The following is an 11,418-nucleotide window of genomic DNA, read 5'->3' as shown; positions in this document are numbered from 1 at the left end:
GCGGATATCAGTTGGAGGGTCTCGTTAGCTCAACGGCTCAATGAACCCGCCGCTCAGCGAGCAGTAATGGCAACACAAAAAGAGACGAGTCCTCAGTGGAAAACTACAATTATAGTCAGCACGTCACTTCAGGTAGAGGTTCAACTGTTCAAGCGTCAAATATTCCGCGTCTGTTTTCACATGGCGGTTAAATAAAGTTAAGATATCTTTGCTAACTTAGCTATCTGACGTTAGCTAACGCCGGAGACACAAAGAAACAAACCGGAAAACGTTCGTTAAGATAATAATAATCGGTAAAATATTAGTCATTATGTAACCTAGTCTGGTTTTTGACCGAATTCAGAAGGAAAGTTAATCAAATAATCCGCATTTGTTTTATCAGAACCATGAAACAAACAGGATCCTCAGCGCGCAGCAGCACCGAATCAGACTCTCAGACGCTGTTGAGGCCGGAGCCTTTATTTTCCCTCTGTCAGGTAAACCTGCTCTGTTTCCCGCTATGAAGCCACACAGCCATGAACTCCAGCCCTCCAACGCACCTGCCATACATTTCATTGTTTTAGCCATGTCGACAACATTAACTGCTCACTTACACAGTAAATAAGTACTTTGATAAACTGCTGTTTGACCGTCACCAGAACTTGAAAACACAGACTACACATATTCTCATTAAGCCTGTTTGTAATGGTCACAGAAGCTGCCTCACAAAACAAAAAAGGCATTTTCTGTTGAAGCCTGACATTAATAACTCCATTGACATTTGTGACTGACTTGTCCAGGTATTGCATTTCTATTGGTTGACCCCCAAGACCTCCCAGAGAGTTTTGATGAATCTGGACTCATTGAGAGGATACAGACCTTCATAGAGGTGCACCGGAACAGCTTTCTTCTTCTGTATTCCCCCTTTAATGGGAAAAAGGAATTGGAAATTTTGTCTGTGATTCAACGCAGGTACATACATGGCTGCATTATGTCTTTTACCCTCTTCTTTGGCTTGACTGACTCTCATGTATCCAGGATTCTGGCTTCATTGTCATTGTGATTCTAAGATTTATATTATTTGTTCAGATACTTTCATAACTGAGGGAGTCTGCTTCTCTTTCAGTTTCTTTGGCAGTAATCTGAGGATCCTGCCTGTGCGAAACAATGCTGAGATCGTCAAAGGAATGTTGACAGCTGCCAAGGTAAAGATGGAGGCGGCGCCCAGCAGTTATTAGGTTACTCTGGATGATAAGTTGGACATGCTGTTGTTCCCTTGTGATACTTCGAAGTAAGCCATGGCTCATTTGTCTGCAGGCCACCAGTAAGCCCCATGTAGACGGGATCTGGGACCGGATGTCTCTGGCTCGCGCTCACGTCATTGAAAGCAGTCCAGTGTGGGAGATGCTAAGTGACATTCTGTAAAGCTCAGCAGGTGATCCAGCATGTTTTCACCAACACCTCTGTTGTTTTATTTAATGCAAACCAGTACATGCCGGACTTGATGAACACACAAAAGCAAAGGTAAAAGATATATTCACACAGTTTGTTCTGTTTTTACATTTTTGACAATAACTTCACCAGAGAGAAATCAACACTTTATTCAGTGCGTTTTGTTTCTTTATCGGTCAAAAAGCAAATAAAATGAAACAGTGTTTAGAAAAATAATCCAGTCCTCTGAAGTGACACTTGAGCACAAGCTGCATCGGTTCACTTCAGGATCTTCAGCTTTTCCTCTGTGATCTCTTCAATGCGGACAATCAGACTCTCCATCAGGTCAAATGTCACCAAAGCACTCTGCAGCACCTGAGACACACAAGAATCATCAGTTTGTTGGTCAAAACCAAAATGATAATTAATAAGAAAGAGTTTCTGTACCTGTTGCTGGACCTCTGGGGACATGTTGGACCCGTTCGCATGTTTCACTGTAATGCTTTTGACTACTCTGGTGGATCGAGCAGCATCTCTGGCTTCTGGGGTGGCAAATAGAGATAGTTCACAGTATGAAAACAGACTATTGTGCCACCATTTGTGCAAGGATGTTTCAATGTCATTTTGTTGCACCGATTAGCAGCTAATGCCTACCTTTTGCTTTGAGCTTTTGATCCTCCCTCAGTGCCTTCAGTTCAGCAGTATAATAGGCTCTGGATATGCTGATACACACACGCAGCATTTTAAGGTATTCGTCTTTGATCCGGCACAGCTCTCCCCACACATCTGTCTGAAGGTAGGAGGAGTAGATCATCAGCTTTCTGCATTAACCAGGCTGGCTGGCAGAAGAGCAGTGATAGCGCTGAATTAGACTGACTTACACGGCTCCTCAGTTCTTCGTCTCTGATGAGGAGATAGCGTAGAAGATTCAGACTCTCCATTATCCTGGATAAACAAAGACAATTTCTTAATGGCTCAGCCCGGACCAAGTGTTCCACTTCTCACATTTACTGTAGTTTCTGTGTCCTTGAATCTCTGCTTGGTTTGCAAGTTTTCCTTGTATTTCAAATAGGCCAAAACATACGGGAGATACATGTCTAAAGCTTGCATATATGTGGTATGTGATTTGTCCAAATAAAAGCCCTGATGTGTAGGGTTTGGAAAATCTCTCACTCTTGTGACTGTCGACACAGATCTTTGCGCCGTGTTGTGGAGAACATTAAACATGCAGGAAACTATCTGTAGTTTATGGATTAGAGCTGGTATAGGCTCAGAGTAACAAACAAGCAGGCCTGTCTGTACAGTAAACCTGTTTACTCACGTGTCCATACTGGTAAGCAAGTCTGTGTCAGCACCCTGCGGCAAACGTAACACTAGTCCCAACAACGAGATGAAGTCCTCTCCCAGGAACCATTTATTGGCATTACCTGGCTGGAGGAGAGTTATCAAAGATTAAACACCTCCAAATAAAATCACCAGATCAAACACCTTCTGCATCATCAGGATCGTCTGCACGCTTAGGAAACATGATGGTAACGTGATGTTTGTAAGCCTGAGGGTGTCACCGTTTATCTCACCTCCATAGAAAACTCCACCTGACTCCTGATGTTCTTTACTATGTAACTCTCTACTCCTGCATGGTTGCTGGTTTTTAACATGCACCTGCAACAGAAAATATGAGGTCAGATCAGTACAAGACGTAGCTGCAGACAATACCAAAACAAGCAGAGCAGCAGACAGAAATAGACTATGAATTGAAATATAAATAGAGTGAAATTTCTAGTAAATGGAGTCATATAAACATGTACAATACTGTAACACTGCAGCACATTAACTGATATATTTATGAAGAGTTGAAAAATTTATGGGTGGAAAATACAGCTGCCACCAAGAATGTATTCAGAATATGAACATATATTAAAAATAGATTCAGTATTTAGTACATGGCTTATAAACATCAGTATACAGTAGATGCTGATGGTCAAATAATTTTTAAAACTCTTGAATTCAAAGCAGATATAAAGTAAATCATGCACAAAACAAATATACATTGTGTTCAGATGATCTGGACCAAGGAGGGCCTGCATCAATACAAGTCTGTAGAAGTGTTTCCTGTATGCTGTTAACGTGAACTTTCCTCTCTGATGATTCTCCCACCTGAAGAACTTGTGCTTTGCTTCAGTATCTAATTTATTGATGAAGATCTGGAAAACCTGCAGCCCCGATTCTCTCTGGGGAAGCACATAAAAAAGAGGTTAAGCAAATCCATCCAGTTTGGCAGCGTCACAGATGCAGAATATATTCCTCTCACCAGCAGTGTGCTCACCAGATGTTTCATTGGGCAGTCAGTGAGGACTTCACGCAGGTTCTGTGAATTTCAGTGCACCACAAGTCAGTGATTGGTTGAAAATGTTCATATCGTTCATTGATTTTAATCAATACATCGGTGCCAACTGGCACTGTGCTCACTGATGTCTTGGTAGTTGTAGTATTAGCGACTTGTTGCTTTTACATTTTATTAAAAATCTTATCAGATTTCGTGTGATGTGACAGTGAAGCTCTGAATGCTGCCTTTTAAGCTGTAACAGTGAGGCTGACGACGTGCTCGTATACCTGCGGTACGCTGTAGAAGCTCTTCAGTTCCAGTAGGCTCACTGGGAGGCTGTTGTCCTGCACACACTCCAGGCTTTTTGCGTACAGTGCCTGAGTGAAAGTACACGATTATGCCGATTAAGAAAAAAGCCTCAGTTTTCTGCTTTCATGCTTCATCTCATCTCATTTCTGTGAATGCTTGTGAATGATGGTGATTCTTACCAGTCCTTTGAGCAAGTGTGCTTCCTTTTTGCTGTCAAAACAACAAGATTACAGATTAATTTAAGAACTTAATCATTATAAAAGAGGAAATACATGCAGCTCATGTTGTACTGACAGCATACCTACTGAGGAGTTGATTGATATGCTCCATGTTGCACTGAAGAACAAATACAGGACTGGAAAAGCAGGAAACAGGACGATGTGAACTGTTTGTCACAAGATGAGCGCTGCCTCCTCTGTGTGTCAGTGAATGCATCATCAGTCTGACCAGATTGGATTTCATCTTACCTGAACACTGCTGGAAAGCTGTCCATGGTGATGAGCTGCACGAACAGCAGATAGGCCAGACAGGCTCTGGACTCCTTGCACTGACTGCTGTCGCTCTGGGTGCTTTTCTTCAGAGAGCTGAAGAACAGGAGCTCTGACAGGGACTCTTGGATGGCGGGTAGTGTGACCTGATGGCATTGTTGAAGTAGCACAGTCACACTGAAGCAGAAATCTGTTGTTTGACTGCTTTCCCATCAATAGAAAAGGAGGAAACACTCGCTCTTACCATAATCTCTGTCGCAAAGAGCCACAGCGACGACTTTCTGTTTCTGTTCAGTTCAGCCTCGAGTAAAGGATCTCTCAGGCTCCTCATGCAGCTGCAAGCAATCATAACTTTTAACAGCCTCAAAGATTATTAGTTTAAGATCATTCTAACGTGTTATGAACAACTACAAACACTACTCTGCCTTTACCCAAACAGAGAGACAGAAACCTACAACTTGAGCAGCTCAGTCCGCAGCTCCTCATCCTCAGAGGTGTTGACGTCGTTCCCATTTGTCCTCGTCACCTCCTCGATGAACGGCTTTGTAAACGCAGCCAAGGCGTTGCAGCAGCGACACAGACCGTGCTCGTCCGCCTCCTCCTGCTGCTGGGTGTATGGGACAGGCAGCCGGGACACCTGCTTCTGCAGGCCGGACAGAGCCAAGCCCACACATGCTGCCTTTCTGTCCTCCAGGCGAAGCAGCACTTCAGGAGACACAAGGCTGTAGTTAGCATTAATGTACAGCAGGGGGAGCCAAACAGCTGTAAACCATCCATGAGTACATCGAGGAGCAGTAACCATGAAGGCTTATCACTGTCACTGTGGTGCTTTTCTTTTTCTCGGGGGGTTGAGGATGTGTGAGTCGGTAATAACATGGCATCAAAAGTTGTTTTACCTGTTTGAAGATGTGGCAGAAGGGCTAAGATGGTCTCAGAGATGGCACCTGGTTCAATGTCTTCAATTAGTTCCAGCAAGCTATGCAGGAGTTCGTTCGGCCTGCAAGTCTAGACGATAGCAGAATTTAGACCTGATATAACAGGAAGCATGTCAACTTATATGCATTTATGAATTATTGGTCCGTACCTGGGTCAGATGTGTGATGGCAGCCTGGCAGTGATCAAGATCCTTCTCTTCTTTAACTGCTTCTTTTATTAGAGGTGCCATGAGAACACACCCCATAGACTTCACAATCCCCTAAATGCAGGAGAGAACAGTCATTGTGCTTCGTCATCAGTAAGCAGAGAAACAGAAAGGGTGCTGAACGTTTGCCGGGCCCTTCCTTTCCATTTGCATGTGTTGCCACATAAACAGGCGCGTGCAACAACAACTGCAGTTTCACACTTGTTGTGCTTCTGAATAGAGCAACTGTGGCTTAAAGTGTGACTGAACAGGCTGAAAAAAGCATCGTTGTATGAACCAGGAGGGCATGTTTGGCTGCAGAGGCCTTTGGTAATATGACTGTAGGAGCTGTTGGATGGTGGGTGTAAGCTCTTTAATTTTCTTAGAATTTCCAAAAAGTTGGCTTTGTTGTGCTTAGAAGGAAAATATGAATGTCCTTGAAAGAAAAGCCCCATTTAACCAAATAAATATCAATTAATTTGGCATTTATTCCTGAAACTGATTCAGTTGTATAATTTTTGCATGTGTGAGCAGTTAATTAGAATTGGTCTACCAGCTGAACACTGTCTGTAGTTTTTGTCTCTACATTTTAAAACAGTCTCTTCAGCAGAACTGAATTAAATCTTCTGAGACTGCAGTCCCATCGCTGTCCGTTCACGATAAGCATTCATGGCTCTGCACTGCCTGTATCTCCCTCCATGTTGCATTCTCTTTGTCCATATCCAAAGCCCAGGATTTCTCATTTGATAATCAATCATTTTGAACCCCTTGAGATTGTTTTGGCCTCAGAAAGAGGAAGGAATAAGAAATGACATGCTTCTAAAAGTCTGCCGCACACAGCTGCATGAAGCGTGGAGAGATGGGACAGCCAAGGGCACTTAGAGGAGCGCCGTATCGAGGAGGGTTATCAGTGGAGCGAGAAATCTGACTGAATATCTGCTTGTTTCCTCCCCACACCTCCAGGTCAAGAGGCCAGCGGGCAGAGAAGTGGCTGCATGTTTCTGTTTAGCATAGCTGGGCTGCAGGGAAGTGGCTGCTGCTGCTGCTGCTGCTGCTGCTGCTGCTGCTGCTGCTGCTGCTGCTGCTGCTCGCTTCAGTAGCTACAGGAGGCTGCAGTGCGACTGTGTGTGCTTTAAGTGCTGTATGACAGATTAACACTGTCCATCCACTGTCACTTCCCATCTGTGAGGTGTGTTTACGACCAGTCAGGATCTGTCTCTGTTGGTGGTGGGGGGAATACCTGGTTCCTCTCATCCTGAAGGAATTTCAGTAGCTGTGCGCCGTCACCCTCAGTGAGACACGCAGATCCCAAACTCTGGAAGTGCTGGTAGTCCTCTGGCTTCAGCTCGTCTTCTGGAGTATCTCGCTGAATACAGGATGGAGGGAAAACACCTTAGTTATCGCCAGATGTCTGCAGATTTTTTATTCTCAGCATGAACGATGAGATGGGTTAGTGTTTCCTGAAGGTTCCTGAAGTGTTCCTGAGCTCATGTATTAATCTCCTTCATCCAATCATGTGTTCACAAAGTGGTGAACCTCACTCCATCCTCGATGAACGACTGAGCCTTTCCAGGATGCCCCTTTCAAACCCAATCATGATCCTCTCACCTGTTACAATGAGCCTGTTTACCTGTGGAACGATCCAAACAGGTGTTTCTGGAGCGTTCCACATCTTTCAGTCTGTGAAACGTGCTGCTGCATCAGATTCACAGTAAGAGATATTTACAGAAATCAATGGAGCTGATGAGCTCAGACTTTGAATATATTGACTTTGTGCTGTTTTCAGGTGAGTTTATGCCAAAAAAGGGTTGTAATCCACAGAGTAGGTGTGTCATTTGATTTGTTGAAAATATGCACTTGAAAAGTTCCCCTCCTTTGAAGGTCATCCCCCACGCTGTCCTGTCAGCCGCAGTAGGTGTTAATGAGATGATTACCTCAGCAAAGTTGTACTGCAGCGATAGAATATTGTTGACTTACCCATCTGTGGATTATGTCGTTCAGCTGGTCTTCGTTCATCATCAGGGTCTCCTCAGTCCTCACCGGCGATCCTATGATCAGTACGTCTTTACTTTCCACACCGCACAGCAGACGCCCTGAGAACCAGGGTCGGCACCAGTATCAAAATGGCCCAATGTGTGGCTCTCCTGGAGTCTCGAGGGACAGAGATTCAGCCCGTAAGGAACTCTGACATAAACCTCTTATCTCCCTTTGTGCTTGACGTGTAAGAGGATTAAACCAGAGCACTTGTGTGCCGTGACAGAAAATGTGGAACTGTCTGGAAGGATCCCGTCCAATAACACTTTCAGTTCTGTAAACAGGACCAAATATATTACAGCAGAGGCTCCTCTGCTCTGGTATCCACAGTGAGCAGGTTAAAGCCTGTCCAGCACGCCGTTCTACCCACTCACTGAAATAATTTCCTGCCCTGTAGGTGGGGATATCACCGTCTGTGATTAAAATAGTAATTCATGTACTTTTTCATATTACTGTAATGTCTTGGATGATGGTTGAAACTGGGCTTTTTATCATTTTCCTGAGCCCACCTGAGACCTGACTGCCTCCAGTCAGCTCGTCTTTTCTTGACATGGCTGCTAACCGTTCGTCGTGGCGTGCGTTGTTCTGGCAGCTTGTTGAATTGTTTGCCCAATTTTCCAGCAGCTATTGGTTTCATTGGTTTAACTGGGTGTTTGAGTCAAGTTGTGTAGACTTTGAAGTTGTTCTTTGGTAGTTCATCAGGATCACACTCAGCACATACGTGGAATCCAAGTCTGGTTTAAACACTGGACTTGGTGTACTCGCTCAGAGTAAAAGACAGAGCTCGGTGAGGAAAAGCAGTCATGCTGTTCACTGTGTATCTCCAGAAACCTTCACGTCCTCAGATGTTTATTTTTATGCAGAAATTAAAGGAGAGCAATGACTGAAACCTCTTAAACGCTCTACCCAGCAGCTAATTAATGTGGTGCAGTGAATGAAAGCAATACAATAAACCAAGACTTCATGAAGGTTATGAAGTGTTACGTGGTGCTCAAAGAGGAGTCAGATGAACTTAAGATCATTTCAGGCTCTAGTTTCGTGCTGATGAGCTTTCCTGAGAGGCCTTTCTAATATTTTGTCCATTAATACAGCATTTATATTGATGAGTGTAGACTGAATAAGATAAAATAACACTGTGTTAATCCCCCATAGAAGAACTTAGGGTGTTACAGGCAGCAGCAATATTATCAGGAATATAAAGGAGATATAGGGAATAACAATACAAAATAAAAAAGGTCAGATTGTTATTGTTTTAGGCTGCACATCTGCTCTTGATTGACAGACACCTTCACAACAGCGATGTGATGGATGCATACACCATTTATGATCTCACTAAGACAAGCAAGTCGACTCCTGCGCTCCTCTGATCTGTGAGCTGAGCGACAGTTCATCAGAACTGAATCCACCTGAGACGTGCTCTGGCTGCTCCGGACTTCTCTGAGTAATTAAATGGAGCTGCAGTTCAGAGTGGCACGGGGATTAAAAATGCCCTTCCACGATTGCTTAATGACAACATATTGCTCCTCTGTGTAAACACAAAGGCCGTCTCCCCCCAGCGTTGGCGTGTGTGTGGAGGATAATAGAAGAACAATCAGGGACTTCCTGCTCCAGCCGGGCGGCTTCAGCACAGAAGCAGCTCAAGTCCTGATTTTGGATGAATAGGGAGGGACGCGTGTTTGAACGGTCGGATTTAGCCGACATCTGCCGCTCAGGTTTGCTCTCTGTATTGCTGCGTGATGAAAGCCTCAGACAAAAGGCACAAAGCAAACACAGCGCAGACCGGTGCTCGCTCCCTGTTTGTCACTGATTCTGTCCTTGGTAATTGCCGGCTGATGAGGTTTTATTTTGACAGCGGTGCAGGGCGCAGGAAATGCAAAAGTAAATAACACCGAGGATCAGTGTGTGTTTGTCATGTCGCTTGTGTCTTCTTTTGCTTTCGATTGGTGAAGTACAGCAGATCATCGAACACAGGAGATCAAACGATGCCCTGTTCATTATTTTAATTAAATGAAAACAGTCACTCTGTCTGCTGAGGAAGACTTTTAAAAGCTCCAGCTGTGAAGAAGGACTTGAGTTAAGGTTTCCTTTTTTTTAACTGCACTGTTTCAAAGATCAAGAGTGAACTTTCACACTCAAATTAATTTCTGTCTCATGATTCTTCACCTTGAAAATCAGCTTTGTGTAGAGTTTTGACTTTCATCTAAAGTCCCGCTGTGACCTAAAAATGAGTCCTGCTGCTTTTATCGTCATCATGGGTGCAAAATCCTGGAAATGTGGCAAAAAGGTGGAACTTAATTCAGTTTTTCATGAAAAGTCTGAGCTCCACCTGTAACGCTGTCAGCCTCTTGATTCGTAATGACGAGTGAAAGCAGTGATCAATTTCTAACTCAGGGGGGCGCTGTTTGTCTGGAGGGCCACATCTGCAGGATAAATCTGTGGATTCAACACTTTAAGGAAGAAGTGTCCCAGTACTGAAGTAAAAGTACAAATACCACCAAGTCCTGTGTTCATTATGTCTTTCACAATAAAAGCACTGAAGTATTAACAGCAGAGTGAAGTTAACTTGGTGTATCCTGATTTGTATCCACAGTATTCTGAAATATTTCGTCATTTTGTACTTAAACGATATAGAGCAGCGTCGAATGGCGTGAACATTTCTGCATGTGAGCTGCTCCCTGTCTCAAGTGCATGAAATCTGACACACAACCTGTAGCTTTACACCTGCAGTTCATCTCAGAGCAGTGAGCAGGTTTATGTCCAAGTATCCGTTTCCACGAGTGAATATCCTGAGCTGTCCTCAGGTCAGCTGAAGAGACCGTATGACGGTGTGTGTGCTGTCCAGGCATGTGGGGAGCGGTCGGCTCAACGTGTCTCAGGTCGCTGATATCACATGTCCATTTATATTTAATTTGCTGGATGACAACAACGCAGTTGTGTAACAAGGTGTGTGGAGGAGGGAAGTGGCAGCTCCAGCGGAGGAGTTTAGCTTTTGGTCTTTCCTGTAGTGAAGTTTGAGGGTTCGGTGTGTGTTTGTGAGGACGCAGCTGAAGCTTTGCTGTCACATGTTGATTTCTCCTGCTAGAAAACAAAGTGCAGTGATCTTATTTTGTTCTTTGGCTGAAAGGAAAGGCAGCCGTGACTGTATCATCTCGGCGTGCAGCAGATTTGCAGTATTTATGGAGCAGTCTGGTATACAAACAGGCAGCGGTCCTGTGAGAGCGAGATAAAGCCTCTCCATTTTCCCTTTCCATCCCATATTTCCTTGGTGACCTCTTAGAGAGCAAGAGGTTCTAAGTGAACTATTTATCCAGTCGGCTTCCCCCGGAGGCCTCGCAGACTGCTGCAAGCTCTCCTGTCTGCCCAAAACCTCCCCAGGCCCCGCTGAGCTTGTCAAGAAAAGCTGGCATGTTTAAGGCGTCTCCCCCGGGTCCCGCCTCCCCCTCACTGCTGCTTTCTGAGACCACGCGAGTTTGATTTCAGGATATTTTTATACAGGCCAGATTTGCTTTTGTGATTGCTGCTTTACTGTCTGAATGCGAAGGTTCTCTCTAATCACGTCAAAATGATTTTCTCACTCAGGCTCGTGGCGCTGAATGCAGCCGCAGATGATCAATAACCCCTGAAAAGGTTTTCAGCAGTCAGCCCGTCACTGCAGGCGTTCAGCTGGAGTTTAGTGTCAATATGCAGCAGCAGCAGCAGTGTGAGAAGAATTCTGATTCAGCAGCAGTACA

General features: G+C 44.4%; 2 protein-coding genes across 2 annotated transcripts; one reads left to right on the top strand and one right to left on the bottom strand.

Moving 5' to 3' along the window:
* The first annotated feature begins 66 nt into the window (after nucleotides 1–66).
* LOC139329763 (protein SPO16 homolog) lies at nucleotides 67–2,571 on the top strand. The gene is made up of 5 exons (XM_070960200.1): nucleotides 67–132; nucleotides 383–476; nucleotides 780–951; nucleotides 1,106–1,184; nucleotides 1,297–2,571. Exons 1-5 carry the CDS (start codon nucleotides 67–69, stop codon nucleotides 1,402–1,404), a joined length of 519 nt encoding a protein of 172 aa, XP_070816301.1. The 3' UTR covers nucleotides 1,405–2,571.
* Nucleotides 757–7,751, bottom strand: LOC139329745 (glomulin-like). Its single transcript, XM_070960161.1, has 18 exons — nucleotides 7,631–7,751; nucleotides 6,894–7,019; nucleotides 5,618–5,728; nucleotides 5,430–5,538; nucleotides 4,989–5,238; nucleotides 4,778–4,868; nucleotides 4,513–4,679; nucleotides 4,347–4,400; nucleotides 4,225–4,255; nucleotides 4,024–4,113; nucleotides 3,737–3,778; nucleotides 3,568–3,641; nucleotides 2,988–3,072; nucleotides 2,732–2,841; nucleotides 2,292–2,355; nucleotides 2,065–2,200; nucleotides 1,858–1,952; nucleotides 757–1,785 (listed from the first exon to the last, which is right to left on the bottom strand). Exons 1-18 carry the CDS (start codon nucleotides 7,670–7,672, stop codon nucleotides 1,690–1,692), a joined length of 1,773 nt encoding a protein of 590 aa, XP_070816262.1. The 5' UTR covers nucleotides 7,673–7,751; the 3' UTR covers nucleotides 757–1,689.
* Between the last annotated feature and the right edge of the window lie 3,667 nt (nucleotides 7,752–11,418).

This window comes from Chaetodon trifascialis, chromosome 4 (genome assembly GCF_039877785.1).
Source record: "Chaetodon trifascialis isolate fChaTrf1 chromosome 4, fChaTrf1.hap1, whole genome shotgun sequence".
Lineage (NCBI taxonomy): Eukaryota > Metazoa > Chordata > Actinopteri > Chaetodontiformes > Chaetodontidae > Chaetodon > Chaetodon trifascialis.
Note: the sequence above shows the minus strand (reverse complement) of the source record. Positions and strands in the feature narration are given on the sequence as shown.

Excerpts from the sequence above, each read along its gene's own strand:
- LOC139329763 (XM_070960200.1), top strand. The coding sequence starts at position 67 with ATGGCAACACAAAAAGAGACGAGTCCTCAGTGGAAAACTACAATTATA. Across the intron at positions 133-382 it reads TAGTCAGCACGTCACTTCAG|AACCATGAAACAAACAGGAT; the intron begins GTAGAGGTTCAA and ends TTGTTTTATCAG. Across the intron at positions 477-779 it reads CTTTATTTTCCCTCTGTCAG|GTATTGCATTTCTATTGGTT; the intron begins GTAAACCTGCTC and ends TGACTTGTCCAG.
- LOC139329745 (XM_070960161.1), bottom strand. The coding sequence starts at position 7,672 with ATGATGAACGAAGACCAGCTGAACGACATAATCCACAGATGG. Across the intron at positions 7,020-7,630 it reads ACGACATAATCCACAGATGG|CGAGATACTCCAGAAGACGA; the intron begins GTAAGTCAACAA and ends TCCTGTATTCAG. Across the intron at positions 1,786-1,857 it reads CCCCAGAGGTCCAGCAACAG|GTGCTGCAGAGTGCTTTGGT; the intron begins GTACAGAAACTC and ends TGTGTGTCTCAG.